This window comes from Copidosoma floridanum, unplaced genomic scaffold (genome assembly GCF_036245765.1).
Source record: "Copidosoma floridanum isolate Cflo_tuat_1 unplaced genomic scaffold, Cflo_Japanese_pri ptg000027l, whole genome shotgun sequence".
Lineage (NCBI taxonomy): Eukaryota > Metazoa > Arthropoda > Insecta > Hymenoptera > Encyrtidae > Copidosoma > Copidosoma floridanum.
This window is the reverse complement of record NW_028321904.1, coordinates 5698863-5726153: the sequence shown is the minus strand read 5'-3', so window position 1 is coordinate 5726153 and position 27291 is coordinate 5698863. Positions and strand designations below refer to the sequence as shown.

The following is a 27291-nucleotide window of genomic DNA, read 5'->3' as shown; positions in this document are numbered from 1 at the left end:
ACGTCGCTGCCTTTACCACGGAATTGCATTATATCATTTGTGTTCATGTAGACGTTGGTGGAGACGCTCTTGCACTTGATGAAATTTATATGAAAGCCCAAATAGATATTTAGACTTATAAGTATCATTACTAAATAAAAGTGTTATTAGGGCACATATTTTACTCCCACTGGCTTAAATAACATTTAAAGATGTTATAATACCCAAAAAATATAGGATGCTACCTTTTTTTATAAGCATACCTCCACTTTTAAGCAATAAAATCAACCCTAAAAAATTATTTTTCAATATATCTCCTCACTTAATTAGTATTTTTTAATAAAATCAACTAAAAAATATTTCTTATGAAATGGTACTTCTACTTATATAACTTCAACACCAAAGAGATACCATTCCTTTTTCTATAAGGGTCTAAGTGCTTCTTTTTATTGTTATATTGTGATTAAAAATTAGTAAAATAAGGTTAAATAGGTTAAAAACTACATTTTAAGAGGGCATCATGTGTCTATACATTATTTGTTCTCTTACATATACTACATAACCAGCAGAAAATTTTACATAACCAACCTATCCCTAACTTCTAATCTCAAAAACCCAAAAAAACCAACTCTACCAAACCATAAGCAGATAAACTGCGACTTTTCTTTCTTAGAGCATAACCCCGGTTAATAAGTGGTGGTAACAATCGGCTAAGAATATTATCTGTACCGAGGAAACTCTAAGATAAGAAACCAATACATAAACAATGTTAGTGTTTATATGTTGGAGGGCAGGTTCGTTGCCCAATGTAAAAGAGCGCAGTAGCTCGGATTGCCGATTATATAAAATATTTGAAATGATTATTAGCAAGTTTCAAAATTTATCTGTTGAATAATCAATTAATTCCGCCACAATATACAGCAATTGTTTTTTGATTATTACTTTATTGAATTTTCATCGTTCCCTAAATATTCCCTTAAGTTAATTAATTAATTAATTTAGTGTCTTTTTTAATTTATTTAATATCTTTCTAAATCTAATATCATTTTTTATTTATTTCTGCCCTTTTTTGGGCACAGACAATATTCCCAGTTAATATAAACAATTTCATAAATATCTTAACAGCTATTATTCTAGTTTTTATTTTAAACTGTTAAAAAGGAACTCAAAATCATACGTGGAAGGGAAGGTTTACTCAAATAAGTACAATCAATTTATTTTTAATTATCTTATATTCATTCAATCATGTAATTCTAAGAAAATCGTATCTTTAATCTCTACATGTATTATTTATATTTGAGTAATGGCGATTCTTTACATTAATAATACAAAAAGAAAATATATAATATACTCGATAATTTAAAATTTACTTTAAATTTATCAGCACTTATTAAACAGAAAATTTTACATAAACGACAATTTAAATTTGAATTCTCTTTCCTTAATATCTCCGCTTAAACACATTAGGTTAGACTAGAACGAATTTTGAGTACAACCACGGAAGATTAATGCTAGGTAACTGCCTATCCTACCAAGTCATGTAGGGTGAGATCGTTCTCAGGACCCTTGGGTGTCTTGAGCACTGCTCAAATCGTCAACCCAGGGACTCCACCTAAGAATGTGATCGCTAACCCTAGTACCTTGACTGCTTGAGAATGCGTCGTCTCCACGCTTAAAGCGGTCGAGCACCGAAAGTCCAAGTAGGAACCTGTTAGTAGCAGTGTTACCTGTAGGTGATATGCAAGCTTACTTTTCAGCTCTCGGCCTTCGTAGTTGGTTTTTTTCTCTCACCTTGTCTCTTTCTCTCACCTTGTGCTCGTCGCCGTCATGTACTGGTGCACGGAGAGTTCTAGGTCTGGGTTACCGCGAATCTCTGCGTCTCAGGTCCGCTGGAAGAGGGCTGACTTTACATTGCACGTTAGTGCCTTTTATTCCAGCGTTATTTCCTTTTGAGTAGCAGGTTTTCCCTTCTTTAGGTAAACGCGCTCAAGCATTTTCTTAACGTACTAGACGCACATTTTCCGTGCGTGGCGTTCAAGTTTGAATTTTCGTGTTTCAAATAGGAATTTTTTTTATAAAATGAAATATATGTATATTTTAAAAAAAATGTGTACCCTTGAATTTTCTAATATAATGAATAAAAGAATACCAATATAAATGTAAGGCGTATATTATAAATAGAAGTGCCTCCTTACATCTGCCCCCTCGAATTTGTGAAAATAAAATTTACTTTGAACAAATTCGATTTGAAGTAATGTGTTTTATTAATTGTTATTTACATCGGTCTTTTGTTTTAAGTAATTCTTAAAGCAGTATCTGAAGATACTATCGCCTTACGTTTATAGAATGCAAAGTATTGTACGTCATTGTTGGGCTCAAAAGTTTATTCAAAACTTATCAGTTTGATTTTATCACATTAAGATACACCAAAAACTACAGCTGGAACTTTATTATGAACTAAATCACAATGTTAAATTAAATGAGTTTACTGCTTCACAACAGCGTCTAAGTTTGAAACTTACAACTATCCTGCTGGTTCTTTCAATTCATTATCTGTTTGTGTTAAATATAGAGAGTATGTGAGTGGACTGGAGAGAATAAATATAACGTTACTCGGGAACTACGATCTGTAATGTGAATATTTATTACGACGAATCTGGAAGGGCTTACAATATCTCGTACACAGGGCTCCAATGCTCGTGACGAACTCACTCGTGTAGGCACTTACATCATCCATATACCTATACATTTGTTTTTCTGGTAAAGCAGATGTCGCTACAACCAGCTCGTAATGAGAAACAACATTGACAGTTTGAATGGCAGCTCGATAACGGTTAATAAACAAGGTACGGATGTAGCACTATTATACTCCATTATTAAGCAGCAATATATTACGGCACAATACAATAAAAAAAAAATATAGGCAGGCCAACACAAAACTGGGCGTTTTCATCGAATCTTCTGGTGATTTCAGAGCAACTTTTTACTGCCTACGCTGATTACATCTGTAACATCACGCTTATGTCTATCACATACGATCCCACAATTATTTCTTAAAAATTAAGAAAAACCATCGTGTAGTACATATATATATAGTTTTCATCAATAGGGTAGTATTACATGCCAGTGGGTATCCCTTCAAGACGTTCATCACACATAGGTTTTTTTTACAGATATTATTTAAACAGAAAACGTGTATTAAAATAGCATAAAAAGTACCCACAAAAATTTCAGCTCATTTGACTATGCCATTATATTACATATGTAACATATGAAAAAATTAATATTTAAGACGTAACCTTATAAAAAAAAAAAACGTTCAATGGCTTTTCTATGATTTGTAGGAATCTCTCAATTATTAAGGTACAAAAGAGTACTTTCAGATACACCTATTAAATTTTCAAATAGACCCATAAGTTGGTTTTCAAATGAACTTGTAGGTCTATAGAGTACTAAAATGTGTTTTTGTAATTTTTGAAAACTTTTTAAAAATATGAAAATTGTGTAAGCAAATATTTATTTACTTTCAAAGTAACAAATTAATGATAAGTGAATAAACGTTAATTATTTAATAATATACATGATACTCTGCTAATGTATCCTAATGTTAAAGTTTTTGAAACGTGTACCTAAAAACCATTTTGTTAAATAGATTATTTAAATCTGCTATTTATTTAATGTATAATAAAACTAAATAAATGAATACACAGTAAATAAAAATTTTCATATAAAATAAGTAATGAACTGCACGACAAAATGAATTAATTGAGTTTCATGTTGGGCACGCTCATGGCAGAGTGGGTAAGGGCCTTAACCAGCGTATAGAAGGTTGGGGGTTCAAATCTCTTGGGAAACTGTTTTTTTTTTTTAATTTTTTTATTTATTCATTTTTTTCTTTCAAATTAGTTGAAAGAAGAAGAATTATAGTTTATAAAAACATGTGGCGTGGTGATATTATGTGGTGTCATATGTTGTAAAGAAAACCGGAAATACGTCATGGCGAGGCGAGGGGGAAGAATCAAGCAAAATCCATTTCCATCACACTTTTTCTCCAGGTCGAAGTTGATTTACCCTCGTGCATAATGCGCCTATAGAAGTATAACTTAACAAAAAATACTGTTAAATAATCTGCAATTTTTTAAAGTATTTTTTATGGTATTTCAAATCTCCGTTTGATGTTTAAATAATATCTGTCAAAAACATTTGTTTGATAAATGCTCTACAGGGAAATTTGCTGGTATATAACATTACTTTTCTAAAGACATCGGTAAAATAAAATGGGTTTGTTTATTTTTTTTGGATACACTTAAATTTTGGGTATAAAATATGCAGTGATAATAAGTGTATGAGCGTACGTGACACATGTGAGCGTTACGTTACAGTTATAATCACTGTAGGCAGTAGGTAGTTGTTTTGAAGTATTCGTAAGAGTCGATGAAAGCGCACAGTTTTCTACAAGTCAGCCTATATATTTTTTATATTCTATTGTGTCGTCCTACGTAAATGCTGTTACACGAGACAGAATAAGTAATAAGAAAAATTAGTTGCACAGTGTTACAGACTAGGCCTCAGAGATTATTGTATAGATAAGGAGCAGGTAATTCTGATATATTTGATAAAGAACTAAAGAATCAAAGATATTGTAAGTGAGTAACTCCGCCAAAAAAGCAGAGCTGGAGCTCCAACGGATAACCTAAGGATTCTCGAGACTTTACTACTTCATCACGACTGCTACCGATAGCACCTGTTTTAATTGCACTCGTAGGTGCACTATTGTGTCGTTAGTTGTACACTGGTGCGCTTACACGTGGGCGTTGGCTTGGCTGAAGCAGCCAGTTCAGCAGAACCTTACAATTCTTAAGTTAAGTAAAACACAATTTTTGATGCGTGCTTATGCAAATAATAAAGTACGCTCTTAAGGCCATGTAGTAAACTTGCCTTTGGCTTGGCCAGCTGTTAGGCACACAAATGGTAGCTTATGTTATGGCTGACACACATAATATACTACGAACATTGTGCTTTAGCAATAGATTTCAAAAAATTAAAGTAAATTTCTTATGCACACGTAAAACAATGGCTCTACATCACATGTGACAACGTAGTTAGGGATGTCGTTAATATAGGAAAGAAAAAATCTTTGTTGTATAGTATGAGCAACGCCATTTTCATGTTAAAACAAAAGGATTTTTATATATGTGCAGCAAGAACACAAAGTTTTAGAATGCAAGAGAAGTGGCTCAGTGTAAAGTTTGAAGAGAATGCTAGGTAGTGGTCAATACATTTAAATGAACACAGTACCCCAGACGTTTAAATAAAGAAGGTACTTCAGGCACTTGGGTACGATAAAATAAGATTATAAAGACATAAGCTTGGTAATAGAAGAGTTAAATATTACAGACTTAAGTTGTACTAAAAATTTGATTCTCTCACTATGAAGTAAAGTACTCGTAAAATTTTTTTTTTAAGAAGGGTTATACATTTATTGGGCTTATGAAGTAACGATATGAGGATTTATAATAATATGATGCTGAAATCGTTTAATTATTTACAGGTCTTATGATTAAAATAAGGGATTCATCGTAATAACGTTCAACAGCTTAAATTGTAAATTGTTAGGTTATAATTTGAAAAGTGTCAGCTATTAAGTGGAAAATAAAACATGTAATTCTAAAAAGTATAGCCAAACTAAATTACTAGAGAATTTGATATAAACAGGGCTCTTTTAGTAATCAGTACAACCGTTGCTTATTTCTTAGTATTCATATACTACACTTAGACGTATAAGAAAACTTCGTATCTGTTCGTAAGTATAAAATTTGTTAGATTTTATATCTCTAAGTGACTCAGTGAGTTTCTACAAATTTAAAAATTACAATGAATATGCCAATTGGCTCACTCGTTATTTGTTGGATGCTATTTGGTAGTTATTAGTCGTAATGCATTATATATGTACGTACTTATCTTAAACAAACAAAAATAGCCTAGAGGTTAGGAAAATTATAGAGATAATATACGTAGAGTAGGCAAATTCTATATTGTTACCCAGGTGGATACATTTTATCAATAGAAAGAAGAAGAAGATTGAAGGTCGTATCTTTTTTGCAGAAAGAGATACAAAGTCAGTGGTGCACACACGATACGCTTATTATCTATATCTGTACGAGCATGGGTGGTGAGAGAGCTGCTTTACTTCCTATCCTAACCTATGATAGAGACATAAATAGAACCAGAAATCTTCCTTCTTGTTGTACTGGCAGGACAAATGATCGGCTCATTAACCTATTTCATGTACAAGGTCTGTTCAAAGAATTAAAACAGACTGTCACATTTTGTGAGTCACCTAAATTTGATTATCAATTTTTTTTATTTTTTCATGTTGGAAGACTTTTCTCAAATATTATTATATTCACAGTTTTAGCTACACAATATGTTTAGTTTATTTGAAAAAAAAGTTAAAGTTAAAGTGCTTAGCACCTTTGATGGTTTTCTGCTGGAAAAAAACTGAAGTATTGAATTTGCATTGAATATAACTCAAACGTACATTTAAGTGCTCACAAGTACTAAAAATATTGACAGTAGTACACAGTAAGTATACTCTGAATTAATAAAATGCTCAAAAGTGGTATATAATTTTCAGAGAAGATTAAAAAATGTGAATAAAGACACTTACTCTAGACCCATTAGCACATTAACAACCAATGAATATTCTAATAAAGTAAAAAAAATCGTTGAATAGAATTATTTAATCACAAAGAAAATTGTTACATAAGCATCGCTCAGTAGCTGTTAAATAGTGTCAGCAGAGATTGATATTAACGTGAAAGGGTTATAAGTGGTTTAAAATTATGTGAATATACTTATGACTTCAAAAGAAATGTCTAATCGTCTGAATGATACAGCCAATACCGAAAAAGCATGGAAAGTTCGATCAAATGTTAAGGTTTTGCTCACTCTTTTTCCTGAAATAACTGTGGAGTATAATGTGTAATACTAGTTCTTGTTAGGTAACTATGCAGTTAGCAAAGAGCGTTATATTGAAGTAATGCATCACCCCCCGAAAAGCAAAACAAAAAGATCTGACTTGTGAAAAACCAAATTATATCCTTCCCATTATGATAATTCACCTGCTCACTCGACATGGCTTGCCATAATTTTTTGGCTTAAAATAATTCTGAAATCCTACCTCATACACCATTTACATTAATTTCAGTTTTGTATGACTATTTCCTATTGCTAAGATTAAAGAGAACCATAAAAGGACGGCGTTTTGCGATGATTGAGGTAAGAAAAAACGACTCCTTGAGACAGTTCAAGGCACATACCTAAAGTTGCATACAAGAACAGCTCTAGGGATTAACAGAAATGCCGGTAAAAACAAATTATATCAAAAGAATACTTTATTATGGGGGCAAAATAAAAATGAGTAAATTCATAAATATTTCTCCAAAAAATAAGAATTCACCTAATTATTCAAACAGAGTTCGTATATTGTCTCTATAAATAAAATGTAACTAAAGTACAATTATAAAGTATATTTTCATTATGTTTAATAAACTGATATGTTCTATATAAACTTAAAGCTTTAAAATTATAGAACAAACAATATAGTGTAAGATTTTTTTTCTATAATTTACAGCTATTTCTGAGAGCTGTACCCAGTAGGCTCTGCAATGCTAGGATACTGTGCTTATTTATATGCTATCGCTATTGGCATACTAAAAAACTGCCCCAGATTACATTGTGACATCATTCACTTACACAGCATGGAGAACTTTGTTTTACATGGCTTCCGTACCGTTGGACCACAGTTGAAATATGCACATGACTCTTGAACTTGGAAGTTTGAGTTACGAAGATCCCAAACTATAAGAAACGAAACGTTAACCACTGTGCTAGCGTAGCCATAAACATTATTTTAAAATATTCTATATTGATTTTTTTGCAAATATTAAGTGTTGTACTGGTATAAAAATGATAAACGTATATTACTTCTGCTGCTTGAATAAAACTAACTAAGCTTTTTGTATGACCACGGATTGCTTGGTGAAAGTCAAACTTTATGTATTCTTAACCTTCGTGTACTTAAAGAGAATTAAGTTCTGCTACGGTCAAGAGAATTTTTTTTTTTCTTTCGTATTGAAGTCCTTGTTTTCAGTTACTCAGACGATTCTTATTATTTGAGATATTTACATTAGTGAGTTTTTTCATAATGATTTTAAATAAAAATACTTGATAAAACTATGTACTATAAAACACAAACGGGTTTGGGAAAAACAAAAGTAACAATTGTATGAATTTCGATCATTTTTCTCCAATGATCTCTTATTGATTTTGATATATTTCTTTCTTTTAACTATTCTGGAGTCTAAGATATAAAATTCAAAAATCCGAATGATTTTACAGTCAACTATATGTTTTTCATTTAAAACTGAAGAGTTGTTGGTGATGTAGTATTTTAAAGTTTTTGAAAAATAGTGTTTTTTCAATAACTTTTCTTATATTTTAGGAAATAATTTGCATAGTAAAGATGCATTTTATGATTTTGTTATTAAGTGATTCTAAAACCAAAAAGTCTATATTTGATCTACGTTTTTATAAGAACATAGTTTTTTATATTATATCTTGTGGTTGTAATAGCTATTTTAATATTTTAAATCATTAGTCATTACACAACAAACGCAATTTTTAGATCTTATAGGGTAGATAAATTAGCTCTCATCAGACAATGTTGGGTATGTTTATTGACTTACGTTTAGTTGACAGCGTTTTACCAACAGCTGGTTGTCCTTTTTAGGTTGAACTTTAAATAATGACAAACTAAAGACAGTTCACGAACAAAGTAAGTGCCTCATCAATCACAGTAATAATACAAAAAAATGTTCTGAGTAACCGGTTTTTTTCACCTATGCTTGTATAAAATAAGATTAAAATAAACATAACGCAGAAACAACGTGTCAGTTTTTTCTCCTTATTTTAGTGCAAAAGGGTATGTATAAGCTGTTTAACAAACAATAAAGTCAATAAATTTATTGGTCCATTAACAACACAACAGTGGTAACAGAGGAATACATAATTATTATCTGATTAGAACGTGAAGCAGATTATTTAGATAATGTGTATAAGTACGCAAGTGTATGTAAGCTGAAACCAAGTCTACTACACACGTACATAAATGACTGAGTACAAGCACATTAAAAATAAGAGTAAATAAAGTATAGAAAACATTTATTCTGATTATTTGACTGTCTATTAAATTTAAATAAAATGTGGTTATATGTGTTACTAAAATTTTGTAGATCCTCTCTTTTTTCATATTATTATTGTTTAAGGTTGTGTAAGACACCCCTTTTACGCTAGAGCTTACATTTCAAACAAAGTTTTTCATCAAGTCTTCTCAATACTTAACGATAACATTACTAATAAATTATAAACATATAGTGTGACTAAATAAAGAAAATATTTTCTTTTAACAAATCGCTTAGTTATTTATAAGAATAGAGTCATTTGAGCCAATTTTTTAACGCTTGTTATCTTATATAATTAATTTCTGATTCCAATCCCAAATCTCTCATACTCTTAAGAAATCAATTATCTACAATTGTCACTTTTTTTGACTGTAAAGTATGGATCATTTATGTCAAAAAAATTACTTTGTAGAAAAGTTGTTATAAGCAATTATTTTCTATTATTAATAATTAATGCTTTACTATCAAAAGAAGTTACGATTGTAGATGATTAATTTCTCAAGAAAATGAGAGATTTTGGATCGTAATCGGAAATCAACTATATAAGTTAACAAGCATTTAGTAGATTTTTTTAAATGGCTGTATTCTTATAAATAACTTAGCGATTTATTCAAACAAAACTTTTCTTGATTCAACTGCACTATATGTTTATAGTTTATTAGTAATATCATCGTTAAGTATTTAGAAGACTTGATAAGAAATTTTTCTTAAAACGTGCACTCTAGTGCAAGAAGAATGTCCTATACAACCTTAAGTGAATGTGAGCCATTTTAGCTATAAGTCGTTTTTCACAGTATTTTCCATGCCTAAGATCTCTATTATATTTTTTTATAATGTGTGTTCAAATTACAGCATATGCGCAAATATAAATGATTTGCTATCGCTACTCACATATACCTTGAATCTAGTTTATGTTAAGCAGTAACATCGCGTATTATAATTAGCATCACAATTACTACACTTTAGCTTTTTATAAACTATTGTTAACCTAATTAAATTTATTGATCTTGTAATTACTTAAACGTAACTTATTCAGCCTATAAGATAAACAAATTTCATTTGTTTGTTAATTGCAACAGTTATTATTAATTGTTTCGCACGTAGCAATTCCCAGTGAGCCGGAACAGCTTACCTAGGAATAGTTCCAGTAAAATTAGATACAGATTATTTGTCAGTTATCTAATCTTCAAATATTTAATTGTGTTAAAGTTCTATACGTTGGACCGTGCATGACGTGTAAATGAATAATGACTCATTTATTTGAGGAAAAAATCCTCCCCTTCCCCCTCCCACACTGCTAGCTACTCCGACTATCGTCCTCTTTCCTACGCTTCTGCGGCGTATTTGAATCTCGGTGAACAAAAACTGTGACGTCCCCTTTTTCGACGAAACATTAATTGGAATTCACACAGTTAAAAATCATAACTTTCGGTTCTGTTTCTATTTTGAGCTCATATCGTTTGTTAAGAGAAGAAAATCGTGGACCAAGACTCTTTTCTTCCTCGAAGATCACATGTTAAAGTTTGGATATCACAACCCGTGAAACATAAGAGAATACTCAAGAACGTTTTAGTAAAACTGTCATGAAATGTGTTCCTATGATAGCATGCTGGTATAAGACAAGCATTTGACTATATGTTACGGCAATGCAAGCTCCAGTGTTCACGCTCTACCAAGCTAGTACTACCTGGGGACCTGTGGTGACACCCACAATTGCAATGTGAGCTCGATATCCGCTTTCTTATTTCTGAAGCATCTGCTGGCCAAAGGGCTGACTTAGCTGCTAGCTACCTCAGGCTGCTTTTGTTTGTACACGCACATGATGGCCCATAGAGGCTGAGGGCACAGCTAATTTTCTGATTCCAGTTTTTCATCCTGTTGCCTTGAAAAGTCCTTTCGATAAGGTAAGATTCTTGATGACAGAAGGTGGCACGTATAGAAGATATGCTTATATCAGGAAAAGTTATCCGACTCAAAGAAAAAAACAATACTACAGATTATTAAAAATCACAATTACAAAAGGAGGCTTACGCAAAGAATAATAGTGTAGGGGGTGTAAGCTTATGCCTGATTCATGACACGTTCTTTCAAATAATCTATTTAGCTACAACAGTTAGCTCGCAGAACTAGGAGCAGCTGCCCTCTTATGCAGGTCGTTTAAAGCACTGGACCAAACTTAAAGAAGGGAAGCTCACCAAGCTTGTTAGGCCAATAAAATCAACTTATCAGAAGGCTTGGTTTGGACGAAGCTCCTTACAGGTGGTAGCATATCTTTTTAGGGGTTTTGATAGATAAAAGCGTACAAACAATAAATTGAATTAAAAATTTCTGTTTTGTAGGTAAAATAAAAACAAAAGATTTTTCACTAGAAATATCTAAATTAATATTTGTTATAAATAATCGCAACATAATGCCAAAATAGTAAAAAACTTGGCTATTTATTTATTTTAATAGTAATTATCCTACAGTCACAAAACATCGTGCATATATGTGTTTTTAAATAATAGAACTGCCATAATTTATTTTTAAGAAAAATATTACTAACTGTTAAGAAATATGCATTTATACAATAGAAAGATGTCAAAAGTGGAAATCAGTCCGACCAAGCTACCGTTATTGGAAATAAGTCTTCTACAACTAGTTTTTCTGTCATTACCTCTAGATAACATATTTTTTACTGGACTTATTTCTTTTTAATTTTTATTTTAAAAACAGCCTTTTATAAAGTGCAGTTTTGTATGTGGTTTTTTTTGGAATAGATTATTTATCATGTGTATGAAATGCACAAACACAATAAAGTGTATCATTAATTTATACGTTTTTCAAAATATTAGTTTCTTATTGATTTACGATTGCTAATGTAATAAAGCAAAAACTAAGAATATTTTTTACTTGAAATTATTGTTGTAATGACTTAGTTTTCATTAACTTTTCGTTTCATGGCAGATTTTCCTGTCTCGCACTCTGAAATACAGACTATCTTTGTATTATTATCGATACTATCATTAATGTAATTAAAATTGTTATTATCATTGATTGGAGCTACTCGTTCCTAACAATATAACAAAACCTCTTGTACGGTGGTAACATCGATGCTCGATGCAAGTAGTACAATGCAAGAGCGTAATGTCGTACACTTAAGCCCATGCTTGCAGTTTCCAGTACAACCACTTGTACAGGTAGTTATTGTGTACATTTTTCGATCTAGATACAGAGCATCTAATGTTTAAATTGGTTGTAGATTGTTTAAGCTTTTTTCCACCCAAGCTCAAAGAAGTTAAACTCGTCATAACCTTACCACAGTTGCAATCGGTAATACACATAGAGGATATAATGTCTTGCTATATCAATTGTAGGAGGTAGATTTATATACGAGATTCTTTGTATAGCTCATTGTAAATAGTGGTAGTACAGCAATGTATTTAGATCGAAATTCATACCAACCACAGATTATAAAAGTAATAAGTCACTATCAACCACTTTGAACAACAAATATTGTTATGGAACAAACTTGGAGGATCTTCATGTAGATGTGGAGAAGGTTATCCTGATGTATTGAGTAAATGGATTAAAGAGTAGAAAAAATTGCAGTGAAATGCTCCACCAAGAAAGAGAAGCAGGGGCTCAATCCCGTCAACTAAGGATTCGCGAAACTTTATTCTGACCGCTCAGCCACGACCGCCACCAAATGTGACTGTATTAATTGCACTCTTGAGAGTGCGCTATTATGTTGTCAGTTGTACGCCAGTACGCCAACACACGGGTGTTGGCTTGACTGAACTAAACCACGTCCGTGACAGTATACAATTGCATAAAATGTTGAATATTTTTATCACATCGTCGGTACATACTCTTACTGCATTTATTTATACAAGAATACTAATTTGTTACTAAACATAAGGTTTATATTATTTATATACTAGAAAACTTATACAAACAGATGTGAATCTTTCGTGAACTGAGAAAAAACATTTTTTTTAAATGATTCAGAAGAAATATATAAAAAAAGTCATAGTACCTATACTTAAAAGAAATTATCAAAATCGGATGAAAAATAGCCAAGAAACAGTTTTTTTTTTTTTTCTTTACAAGTTGAACTTGAGCTCGCTTAATCAGAAAAGTGTAAAAGGGAAACTCTTGGTGGCTCCTAATAACTTGTGAAAATTAGTTTTAAGCATTTAAAAAAAGGAATGTAAGAAAGTAATATTATACAGAGCAGCTTCTGAAGTAGTAAAGTCAAAGGTCAATTTCAAGGGTTAATGTTACTTAAAAAACCAATGGCCAAATAAGTAATTTAAAAAATTGTCTTAGCTTACAAGCATATGACGACAATTATTTTTTTAATTTGTAGAAAAATATCAGCTACAAGCATATGTGACTCCCTTGCCACTATGGCAATTTGTTTGCAAAATATTTGCAAATAGCACTGCCTGAAAAAGTTGCACTGTGTAAAAAGCCGTTTCTTTATAAAAAAAGTACATGTAAGTTAAGCCAGTTATAGATACGTGAAATAGTCGTAAGAAAGAAAAAATGAGCTGTGAGAAAGTAATTTGTTATACCGTGAGCTAGAATAAATTAATTTGTACATTTACCATTTTTTTAATAAACAAACACGTTTTTCAACAATTTTCAATATTTTTATTTTAAAAATTGTGATTCTTTGACAACAAAAGGAACAATTACTCTAAGATTTAAAACTGTAGGATAATTCTTATAAAAATAAAGTAAAGTTTTTGACTTGTTTAGCACTTTATTATAATTACTAACCTCAAATATTGACTTATTTACATTTTTCTGGTTACAGATCATATGCCTTTATATGAACTACAATGCAGGAATTTTTTAGTTGAACCTATTACTTATAGGCTCTTATACATTTTAAAGATATGGGAAATCTTTTGTTTTTTTGCATCAAAATGTTTCTATCAATGGTCTAACAATTTTTAATCAAAGGTATTTCGCAGGAATTTCGTATACTATTGATAAAGATACCCAAAAACATATGTCGTCATCTGTAAGAAATTCTTTTTTACTATTAATTTAATTGGCCTGATTTCCATGGGGCTTGTCAAACTTGCATGTCACGGTTACGTGGCTTATAGTAGTCTTAACCTCGATATCAGTGATGTTGCATGCACTTTGTAGGTATTGAGCTTGGGATTGGTCGTTTAGAATTACCATCTGGCGTAAGTTTACTTAATTTTGAAGTCCTTAAACTCAGCTTAGGAGCAGGTCACTCAACTAGTGTAATGAAGTAATACATACAGGTGAGCTTGCATGTTTCTTTGATCCAGCCCGATGTGTCTTTGTGTAAGGTGCCAGAAGTATTTTCATGTTAATGCAAAAAAATTTTCTTTCAATTTTGTTAAGAATCTCCTTTTTCATTAAAATACTAATTTATATGTATGGTAAAGTATATCAAAACTTTGTAATATATATTTTCAATATTATAATTTTTATAATCTCATACAATTCTGTTACCCAAATACAAATACATGATTGGGTCGGGAGTATAGATAGGCCACTGTGAGGGGCGCTGAGAGGAAGCTACATTCTGGTATGATTGTTATATTTGATTAATTCAATAAACATTGAGATTTTTTCTGGATTTTTAAGAATGCTAAGATATAATTTAAATTTTGAGGAGTGGAAAAGGAGTGCTGACTTAATTGAGGTCTAATAACTGTATTATACGTGCAAGTGTGTGTGTGTATGTGTATGGGTGTACACATGGCTACATATTTATTCCAAAAAGATTTATAAAACACAAGAAATGTTAGATTATTTTGTATTACCTAATACCTCCTTGGATATGCACAATTGCAGTCAAATTTTTCATTGAAGAAAAAATTAAAATTATTTCTTTAGGCTTATTGGATTTTTTCTTAAGGATACAATGTTTTTTATGCACAAATTAAAGTGTCATGTTATTCTTCTAACATATCTGAAGAACGTTCCCTACTCAATTTTAAAGACACATTCATATAAAAGCTTGGGCCTCAAATCCTTAATTATAAGTACATAACATAGTTCTTCATAGGTACTTTTACATATGCAGACCTACCTGGTAGATCTAACAAATAAGGTTAATACAAGCTTTACTAAGAAATCTTGTAAAATAGTAAAAATTTTAATAAATGTTAGTCAAGGATAACTGTCAAGGACTACAGCACTTGCTATGAGTCTAAGAAGTATGTCAGAGTACAAGATAGAAAATCATTTAATAAAATAAATGATAAGTAAGAAATGTATTGTCAAATATAGAGTACACGCTTAGTGTTTGCATTAAAGCGTACTGTATTTGTTCTTAACAATAAACAATACGATTGTATACACGTGTATTTGTTTTACTTTTTTTTTAAACACTATATGCAGCATCAGAAATGTTACTAGACAGTCGTTTTGATAGGTAGATTTAAATTACTTGTTTTATTGACACCATGAAATAATCTATTTTGCATTATGTCGTAGATCTTTACTTGGGAGGAGGTACTGTAATTAACTATTTTAATACACGGGCACCAAAATTTGCTTAAGAATTTTGAAACCAAAAAATTGAGTTATTTTAAACATGTTGAGACGAATCTACGATATAAAACTATTTTTTTTCTCATAAAAAAATGTATAATTAAAAGCAAAAATAATTGTTTTTTTACTGACCGACATGTCTCCTCCATAAAAGGGATGAATTACAAAAGTCTCATTTCCAAGATGGATGATTCCACTTACTCCGTTACAGGTTTGAAATGCTGCACTTGCACCTGGATAATCTTTTACTGTACCATGATAATAACAGTGTTCTATTTCCTGAAAAAATGATGATGATTTCTTTAGGAAAATACGTTAACTTACAGCTGTCTTACAAACAGAAGTTGCATAAACATTTTTCTAAGAAATTCTTGACTGAAGACGTAATCTTACTCATGCAAGCATCATAAAGTAAATTATTTTACTATTGACCTACACTGAAAGATTAGTAGAATGCCGTCTGTCCTTTAGGTGGTGCAGCTGAGATACCACTTACATTGGGATAAGAGACAAACCAGAGTAGTACGCCAGGCGCTTCACTGTTGCGGGACAAGCAATGAGTGACAAGTACTTGCACTTTTCAACGTATTTTTACCATCTGCACATGCGCAGAAGTTGAGTTTTGTCATATGCACATGCGCAATTATAAGCTTTCATGCATCTTGATAGAACCCCTGCTGCACTGTATAGATAGTACTGCTGCTGTACAACGGTGATCCGCCTAGAGTTCAAAGTGGCTCGCCAGCTGTCCCACTGAATGAGTCGGTAGGCATACGCTACATTAGTACACTATGTGCGAGGACAGAGGGCGTTTTACTAGTCTCTCAGCTTATGTAAAAGTCAGAAAGTTGTCGCAAACTTAGATAACCATGATTTTCTATCTGACATACAGAGCTTATCAAATAGACGGCTTACTTTTTTTATTTTGTACTTTTTTCGTTGTTTGACCGTTTTTTTGCTATTACCACAGATTCTAAGTTTTTGTAATAATAAACAGAAACCATTTATTAGTATGATTTGTAAGCTTAAGAAGTGAATAGAATGTTCTTATTTTTTCCTTTAGTTAAAGTAGTTATTAATTTTGAATAAATTACTTAAAGCATTATCTTATATTATTAATTTAGTGGTCACTGTAGCACAGTGGCTTATGCTGCGGTTCTTGTAGCTCAAGAGCGTAGTAAAACATGCTTATGAGTTCAAGACTCAGCTTTTACTCACTTGGCTTGCACCTCTGGAAAACTAATCACTTGAGTGCATTCTTCCAACTGTGGTCTGATGGTTTAGAAGCGGTGTAGAAAAAGATACCCCTATGCATAGGCAAGTGATTTATACCTTAATGAAATCTGAGGTAGTTTTTTAAGATACAAATAACAAAAGCATATAAATGGTTAGTAACACAGTAATGTAGAGCTGTACCACTTGTCAGAATGGCTGTATAAAAAAAAGTCTTCGTTATAACGAAAAAAAAAGAGTTTCTTTTTATTAGTACTATCGGCAGGCGTTGTTTCAAAGAAACTACTTAATTCAGTAAAAAAATAATAATTCCTTTTTAAGATCTACGTACGTCTTCTACAACACAAAAAAAAGATAAGCTTACATTTCTGTCAAGACGTATGCACTCTGAGTTAATACAAAAGGCTGCACCCTCTGTAGTAGATGATTAAAATACTTCTTGCGTGTAACTTAATATAAAAGGCCTCAAAGCACATTATGAACGTGCATATTACTGTTTGTGATTGGCTCAAGAGAACTGTAGGAGAGGATTGTCATTCTCTCTCTATTGTGCCAATATACCAATTATAAACATCGATACACATGCACCTATTCTCTAAGCCATTTGTTAACATGCACAAACTTTTGTCAAATATTTGCTGCAGAAAGCACAGCCTCTGCATTGGTTTAGAGTGAATAAATCTTTTCTATCGAGTTTACAGCAAGCAGTAGAGTTTTTAAACATGGACAATTAGGCTTCATTAGAAAAACAGCTATCAACTAAGAAATAAGAATCAGATTGGTTACAAAAGCTATAGTGAAATAATTATCTTGCTTTGTTAGTAACTTGATCGCAAATCCTCTAATTGTTGAACAAAAATTAGTGAATTAAAAATTTTCTAGCGTATCATTTTTTCCGTAAGTTACCTATGTCTTTTCACTTCTGGTTCTTTACTGGTGATAATTTTGTAACAGCTCATTTTTTTTTATATCGTTATCATATCGGTTATAGTAAGCTTATTCATACTGACTTGTACGTAAGATTTATCAAAATAAGCTAATTAATTAATAATTTCTTGTGAGTCAAAAGGCTTGAAATAACACGAAAGTGGTCATTACATGCTTGAAGCTTATAAACTAAAATAAAATTGTGGAAATGTAAGGTTTTTGAATGAATAAGAATGATACAGAATCATATTTAAATAACATGTATGTCTGTAGAAAAACTTCGTGTTATTACTTATAAGACAATTGCATTATTTTAATAAAAGTTTCATTAATGATCATCATAAAAAAAATTAAAGTTTTCTAGATGAAAACTTTAACTAATATTTCTTAAATATATGTTGAAACAATATACATATATATTAATAGAAAAAAATTTTTACTAATAAAAACATTTTTTTTTTTTTTTCTTAGACGGCTAACATAAAGTTGCCGTACTAAACAAGACCATGTAAGGGAGAAGTATAACTAACATATGCAATAGGCCCATATTTTTTTCCACTGTTTGGATTTTTGGCAGTCATTAGGCTTTTGCTGATTTCTGCTAAGCTTCGTTTTTAGTCTTAGTGGCTATAGAATTAATGATTTCAAGAAGTCTTATGTGCCATGAATCATAGAAAGTATTCTATCCACGTTCTCATTTATACTAATTCAGGGATAGTATGCAATTTCTGCCTTTGTAGCAGCTGGTTCACGACCTGTTACCTTTACTTCCAGAAGTGACCAATTGTGTAGGGTGAGAAAATGAAGATGCTAATAAGTGCAAGCAACAGCAGTTCTTGACACTCGTACGTTTGATAAACGCAGTGGTCGTGGTCTTACTTTTTTCCTTGCAATAATAAAAGCACGTTTGCATAAGTGTAATAATTATTACGAACTTGGCTTTTTCATTATTTTTTTCAGAAGCTATCTCATGTCAAAATATTTCTCATAGTATGGTTCTTCTTACTATCTCTATGTGCCTCCATAAACTGCACATCTCGTGCTCTGCTCGTACAGTGTGAGTGAGATGTTTAGAAGGTGTGGCTTGGTCGTGTAATCATCTTAGTGTGCGGCAAATGTAAGTAGTTGAATATCGTAGCTTCACATATGCTTGAGTATAAAATGCATACTCAGACATCAGTAAATGTATATTTCTGTGTTTTATACAGTCGCTTTGTGTTGGACAGTCCGTTTTCTCTACAATGCTGCCCCGCACTTACTGAAGCTCCCCCACGCTCCTCCACAATCCTAAACGGGTCCCAATTTTTTTAAATCTACACTTATTCTGTGTAAAAAAGACAGTTTTTTACCACACGCCTTTCTTCAGTGTACCACTTAATTTTGTAACATCGTATCTATTGTTACATACATTTAGAAATTGACCATGACTAGCTTTTAAGCCGTAAAAAAAATGGGGAAACTACTAAAATAAAACTAATGCTTACATACCATGATATCTTATAATGCAAAGTTATAAAATTTTTTGAGTACTTGTGAAAAAAGTATTATTCAACTTAATAATAAAAGAATTATACTCAGTTTGATCTTTAATCATTACATTGTGCTGATTGTACAATGTACATAAGAAAATTCACTATGCTGTTAATATTTCATGCCACAAAAAATTTTGATTTTCTAATTACTAATAGATTCTGTTTCAGTTACTATGTAACTTAAACTTTTACATTGAGACAAGACTAAATGTCATTCATCATAAAAAAACAATGGTTTCTTACACTAAAAACTATCTTTGTCAATACTTTTACTTTGTGATTTTTTTGTAGTTATTGAAAGATCAAAATCTAAAGGAAACGGTTTTATGTATAAAATAAATTGCATGCAATTTGCAAGTTAGATGTATTTTGTGTATTTAAAGTTACTTTTAGTAAAAAAACTTGATTCCTAATTTTTTCTCTAGTTAAGAATTTTCTCTATAATGACATTAAAGATGCTTAGTTAGCTTATAAAGAATTCCATTACCTTAGCTATGAGTTAAACTTTGCCTTTTCATTATTATTACAATCGAACTTACCTTTTAATTAAGCCAATGTGGTGGGAGTTACTCTTTAGTTCTATTTAAAATTTTTACAGGACAACTCAAATAAATATTTAATGTCTTCTTTATCTACTCCTTAATAAGTAGCACGATTGAACGATGATGATTACTCAGAATTTAAAACTTCATATTTTATACTTAATAATTTGAAATCTAAATTTTGACTCAAATCTACTTAACAAAGATTTGTGTATTTTTTAAAATGTCAGAGGCATACTAAAAAAATTGAATATTTCTAATATTTAACAGAATTTTCTAAAGGCAAGTAGCCACATAGAGCGCACAGGGGAGTGAGGCTTCAAAAGTGTATATATAATGTCGATGTCTTCCAATAAACTATCAAGTAAAGTCAGCTTATTAGATAGAACTATTTGCAAACAATACCTTTTATTTCTATATTTTCTTCTTTTTCCACTTTAATGGATGAATTATTTTACTTTTTGCATCTAGATACAGCAACATACAGTTTATTATAAAGTAATAAAGGTTCTATTTAATGTTAACCTTGAATATGAAATATTTAACCTCAAAAGTAGTCTATAGTCATAGCAAATGCCACAACCATTAAAAATTGCTTACGATACGAAATGAAGAGTTATGTTGGAATATCTTCTTTGTACGAATTTACTTTTAAATAAAATCTCTAATTTTCGGTTTTAAAAATGAGTTATTTTGTCTCTTCTTGTACTGCACTTTCTTTAATCTTGTTCCATTCTATACCTTAGCTGATATACTAAAGTTTTATAGTAACATCAATATAGTACCAATTTTTAGCTTTCGAGGATCTTTGAGTAAATAACTTTCTTCTAGAAAAATTTTAGCAAGCAGTAGAATTGTTGAACATGGACAATTAAACTTGAATAGAAAAACAGCTGTCAACTAAGAAATAATAGCCAGATTGACTATAATATTTATAGTGGAGTGAGTACTTAGCTTTGTTTGTAACTTTATCGCAGATCCTGATATACTAAAACTATAAAGTAACATCATTGTCGTACTAATTCTTAGGTTAAGTTTAGAAAGGGGTTTCACTTTACAAATATCGTGCAACGTTTTCACTCTTTAAGGACCTAGCAGTAACTTAATGGACTGCTAATTCCCGATAACATTGGCTGAAACTAATAGATATTGTAGATTATGACCTTTCAAACCAAAGTTTTCACAGGCGCAAGTCCCAAAAATGGACAGTTTTTGAGTAAATAACTGTTTAAGGCACCGATTCTGTAAATGGTAGTTTAACAGGTTATGCAGGAAAGTTAATGTATGTTGCACATTAAATGTACAAAAATATAATTGGAAAAGGTGGTGTTGTGTGCATCTACCGTTTTTGGCTATCAATAAGCAAAATATAAGATTGTTATGGTTTAATCAATAGCAGCGTAGCTCATTTGCGTTAATGTTTTACATAGAAAATTAATAACCTCTGGTACATGAGCGCGTTTATCGTGTAATGATCTGATACAAAGTGATTTTACAACTTTTTTACTATAAATGCCAGCCAAAAGTTTTTATTCAGGCTTATTATTATGAGCCGTCACGATTATTTTTATACGAACAGATAAGCTGACCCTACTGTTCAACATACAAATCTTTTAACGACTATGAACATTATTATTACAAGTAAAATCGTTTTTGTAAGTTATTATAATTAAATAAATCGTTTACTGATGATGAATGCTTTTCTCATTACATTAACTAATTATTTTATTTGCTCTAGTTTTAACAGATTCAGTCAGCTTAGATTTCAACTTTACCACTACTTTCTTGTCAAGTTTCTCAAATCTACTACTTGTAAATCTTGCGTTAATCTGAAACCTTCATGTGGCAAAGCTTACTGATTCCCAGACACGAGAACTAGCTTTGCTAAGACGAATAACCGTCTCTTGCGACACATAACAGTTGTCTCCTTATAATTTATTTTTTAAAGAATAAGAAAATGTTATAATTTAAAGAATAATGAGGACATTGTTAATATTCATTAATGTGAAGAATAATGTGATGCAATAATATCATATGAAGTTATGCGTGTTCAGTAATATATTCCTTACTATTTAACACAGAGAATCATTTTTTAAAAGCACTGTGTTGCTCAAGTTTTAATAAGAAAAGATTATTTAATTTTATTTGTAATTTGTTTAACACTACACTGTTAGCCAGACAGTAAGCCAGTCCTATAGCCAGACATTTAGCCGATACCAATACTTTGAGCCCTAATTTTAGCCATAATTTTTGCCATATTTTCAACCACAGTTGAAGCCATACTTTTAGCCTGATATTCAGTCAAACATTAAGCCATAGTTTTGCCAGGCTTTAAGCTCGTCATGCAACTAGATAGGCACCCCTAACTGATTTTTCGAATGCTATAGTTTAACAACGTGATTTTGTGTTGTGCTATTAAACTCTTATTTTCGGAATGTGAGGACCAAGATATTAGTTTTAACTACATCTAAAGATTGACGAAATCTCCAAGTGTATTGCTGCAGCAACCTTAAATGATACAACAACCATAGAAATAAAAGACAAATCATCTTCACGAAACATCGAAGCACCAGCTAAGAATGTAGAATCAACGACAGAAGTCAAAACCTTAAAAAAAATTAATTAAGAAAAGCTTAGTCCAATATTACGATTTGTAAGAGAAAATCGTACTGGGACTCAAGTAAGCGTCATTTTGAAAAAACCTATTAACCCAAATTATATTATTGAATTTTTCGAAAACAAATATCCAATAGAAGATATTCATTTTTCAACCAAAAAACAAACACGGGAAGATATTGTTCCCGTTTATATAACGTATGGATCCGCTGAGTGGGCAGAAAACATGCGCCAGATAGTAGTGTATTGCATAACTCAGCAGCCAAAAAATGTAATTACAAAAAACCCAAAAACAGAAAACACGATCAAAATAAATAACGATCCAAAAGACAATGACTCACTTCCACGAAAAGTAGTATCTAAGGTACCGGCCATTATGAATCCGGATGAATACACCCAGTTGTTAATGAACTTTTGCCCTTTGAGCTATTTAAACTACTACCCATTAGATGTCAAACGCGACGATGGAATACAGTTATACCTAAGCTTCACTACATACTATAACGAAGAATCGACGGAAAGGGCCCTCAAAGGACTCAAAATGTATGGGGCGAATTACTCCCAAAAAGAGTTGCCAAAAAACCGTGAAATAATAACACATTCATCGTGTGGAAATTTAATATCTAAATGCCACCTTGAGGTGCACAATCTTTTGTGCAAAACACAAATAAAATTAAAAAAGATCTGCCCATCATGCCAAGAAAATATCAACTTGGTAAAATACGACTGGCACTATAAACTATGCCTTGAGATGGGAGTGTCAGCAAATCTTGATGCACTTAATAAACTAGTAATTAACAACACAAAATCAAGGGCCAAGGAGAAGAAGAAAACGTAATATTCACGAGTCCATTACTTCCCTTACTCTCAGTCCCGAATAAACAAATGTAATAATTCTGTAAATTAATACTTTATGACATTACTATAAAAATTATTGTAAAATGTTAAGGTTATGTAACTCATAAATGTTTACTTATAAGATTAAAATATATAAAAAAAAAAAAAACCAATAAAATAATATAATATAATATATTCACCGAAGATGGTGATAGTTTTAAGAAGGGGAGACTGTTAGGTGACGACTTGCGTAAATTAATAAATTTTTATTGTTATTCTATTTTATTCTGTTATCTTTTATTCGCAATAATAAAATTTCAAGACTCTTTACAGAGTCATACTCAACGAGAGTCGTCACCTAACAAAGCTGACTGTGAACTTCGTGGCTCTTGGAAGTGTCAAGTGACAACCAAAGCGAGCCATGAAGCCTAAACACATGAAGTCAGCAAGTACCGGCCCCATAGCAAGTAAGACAAAGAAGTTCAACTAAAACTTCGTGCAAGGTGCATTTCTTTGCGCGGCGTTTTAGTTAGTAGCCCGCTTCCGCTCATCAAGTGCAGACGTAATAATTAATTTTATAAGATTAACCAGACGTTCCGTCTATTTTTTCCTTTTTAATTTTATTTTATATGTATACTAGTAATATAAAATAAAGTGATATGAAACTGATAGGAAAAGGAATTTAAATAACTATAAAACAATAAATAACAAATAAATAAATAAAAAAATAAATAATTATAAATCGACGAAAACAGGAAGTGCAGGCCATCAGAATTAATAATTAGCGGAAAGAAAGGTAAGTAAATCTGGATATTATATTCAACACTCTACTTCTTCCTTCCTTTTAATTTTTTGTAAACAAACAAATAGTTGGACTATCTGCTGTCCCGCAGCCTGTAAAGGAGCGTGAGACTGTAGTCCACAGTTTTTAGTTTTTGATTTGAAGCTGAAAACAAACTTAAATGACATAAAACGTTATTTAACACATGTGATCCTTTACGATTTTTCCATCAAGATGGTGGTCTACAAGTTCAAAACTTTTGTAACAAATAACGAACCAGATTATCATATTTTCATAATGATATTAAATTAGATTATGACGTCATAAGCTCCATTTTTTTTTCTTAAATCCTTGAAGACATAAAGTAACTTATAAAGAATAAAATATAATCAAGTACAGAAAAATCATATTTTAGCTACTAACCTTTATACAAACGGAGAAACGGAGTGTTTTAGAAATAAAATTGACCAACAAAAATTTTATGATGAATACATCATTGGCTAAGTCTAATACATCTCAATACGAAAAATTTGGAGATATAAGAGCTTATATGCACTTTCAAGATAATGAGATTATGACAGTTTTATTTTATCACAGAGGGGTAGTAATTCTTCACAGCCCACTGGTAATCAAACTGATGAAAGTGGCATATACAGTTTAAATGATAAATGAGACGACCTAGATACACTTCAACCCAATGCTATTGAACAAAGTAACAATATTCCTAGTGTAAGATAACATTGCCTTAATGAGAAACTGAAGAAACGCTAATAAATTAACTAAATATATGATTAAATCTTAAATACGTCAAATAGTAAGAACTAATTTTGTTAATACCAATTAAACTAACGGATACTTACCACGAGTCTACGTAAAACGTTATGACGTGTATTTATTAGAAGAAATAGCAAGAAATGAGAACGTTTAATGTAATACTATGGCGATAAATACTAAGAAGGATAATGTTATAATTGAAATGGATCCAAAAAAATTCAATCCTCCAAATACATTGCACCTACATTTGATCTTGACACTAATATATCTTGATACAATAACCCAATAATCCAACAACCTTAAGGGAGACAGAGGGAGTAACAAAACCTACAAGTAAAATTAAATCAGAAAAAATGTACTTAAACTAGACAGGGGACTTGGAGAACATCTTGGTTTTAAATCAAATAAAGAACGGCTAAAGTTAAATCATAGTGTGATTGATCAAAGGACTCAAACGAGAACATTTTAACAACCACAGACATCATTAGCATTTTGACCTCGTTCATTAAAAAAAGTCACTAAAAATACATTAAAAGATTTCAGCTCATTAAAAGTGAATTTTTTAAAAATCAATATCCATTACAGAAGATGCTAGCGATACAAATAAAGAATTTAAAAGAATAACACCGTACAGTTCCAAAAATAAAATAATGCCAGAATTACTAATAAGATATAGAATTAATCTTTGTGCATTCTCATTCACAAGTATGATTAACAAAAACAACCCGAGTGATACTAAAGAATCGTCAGGAGAAGAGACACAACCAGTAGTATATGACCCTCGACGAAGCCGATTACAGCAAGAATTAACTGAAATCAAAATACAATCAAACACAGATACTGACTCATACTCAGACGTGACAATTACTTCAATTTCCGTTACAGCCATTTCACTTAGTGAAGGTATAAACGACGATATTTTTTAAGACTTACCTTAAACAACGACAAGTAATATTAATAAGGTTACTTTTCAAGAAATACGAAAGTTAACAAAAAATGTAACCAAAGTCTTCAATAATATTTAGACAAATCTTACAACAAGAGTGAGCCTGAGCAAGCTGATATAAATTTTTTATCAGTAACCAATTTCCTTATAAAAATAAATTGGATCCCGAAATTCAGAACATATTAATCTACATGAGCACCTGTGATCTTGATAATTTTAATGTTTGTATATTAGACGAATGAATTGCAAATTTATCAAGACGTACAACAGACTTTGGACCCTTATTTTAAGAAGAAAAATTTTAAGAAAATATATGACGAGTGGAACATTCTAAATTACCTTTCATCATCAGAAAACTACACCCTTAAGTTTTAGTACACGAAAGCACACGAGTACTTCCATTATTGCAAAAAAGAGACGATCCAAATCACCAGACTTGGAACAAATAACAAAAGAAATAGCAGTATGAAAAGGTATGTGAAAGTCTTAGTAATAGTAGCAGTGGCACTGACAATAATAAAAACGTACATGAAGCTAAGCTAATAAACAATGTAAGTATCACGAGATCTTGCCTTACACACAAAAAAGACAATATAGTTCATTTTGTTAGCCCAGATTTTGAACCAGTCACATATGTTTCAAGCCTGTTGAGATCGATAGGTGTACTGGACCTTAGTTATTTCAAATAAATAAACTAAAAAATTGCCGAATATTTATAACACCTTATGAAAGGCATAATATACTATCAATCGTGATGAGTGAAATACCTACGAATTTGATAACTCCCAAAAGTCTTACAAAAGCTTTAAGATCACTCAAGAAAATATTATTAAGAAGAAACCTTTAAGCTTTTTGAATTTTAAGAAGAGAAGATCTTACAGACAAAGTATAACTTTGATTGATAATAGAAATGTTATTAACAAATTTTCATGAAACACCTATTCCAGTTACTATTTTTTACGGTAAAGTTATTTTTTCGAAAATTTAAGAACGCATGGAAATAATACAAACTCTATATAACATCTCTTGAGAGGGCATAAGGGAATGAATCAAACTTGTCGGAAAATAAGAAAACGGTTTTATCAGCCAGGCATGAGAAATTATATTCTTAATAATGTCCAACAATGCAGTAAATGCCAAGAAACGAAAATTAAACGAACTAAAACGAGAGAACTCTTAGTATTTACAGATACACTTTTTAAAGCTTTTAGTAAAGTTTCTATTGATACCGCTGGTAAATAAGAAAGAACGCCACATGGTTAGTAGCATTTCTTATCCATACAGTGTCATTCGACAAAGTACATCACATTAGATCCTGTACCAGATCTAATATCGAACCCGCTTGACGATG

General features: G+C 31.2%; 1 protein-coding gene across 1 annotated transcript in view; it reads right to left on the bottom strand.

Annotated features, from left to right (window-relative positions):
* The window catches only part of mmd (disintegrin and metalloproteinase domain-containing protein mind-meld), a 2100572-nt gene that overhangs the window by 1575117 nt on the left and 498164 nt on the right, over nt 1-27291 (bottom strand). The window contains exon 7 of the mRNA XM_089595760.1: nt 15885-16031. Coding sequence (XP_089451886.1) covers nt 15885-16031 — 147 coding nt within the window. The remainder of the gene's footprint in view (nt 1-15884; nt 16032-27291) is intronic.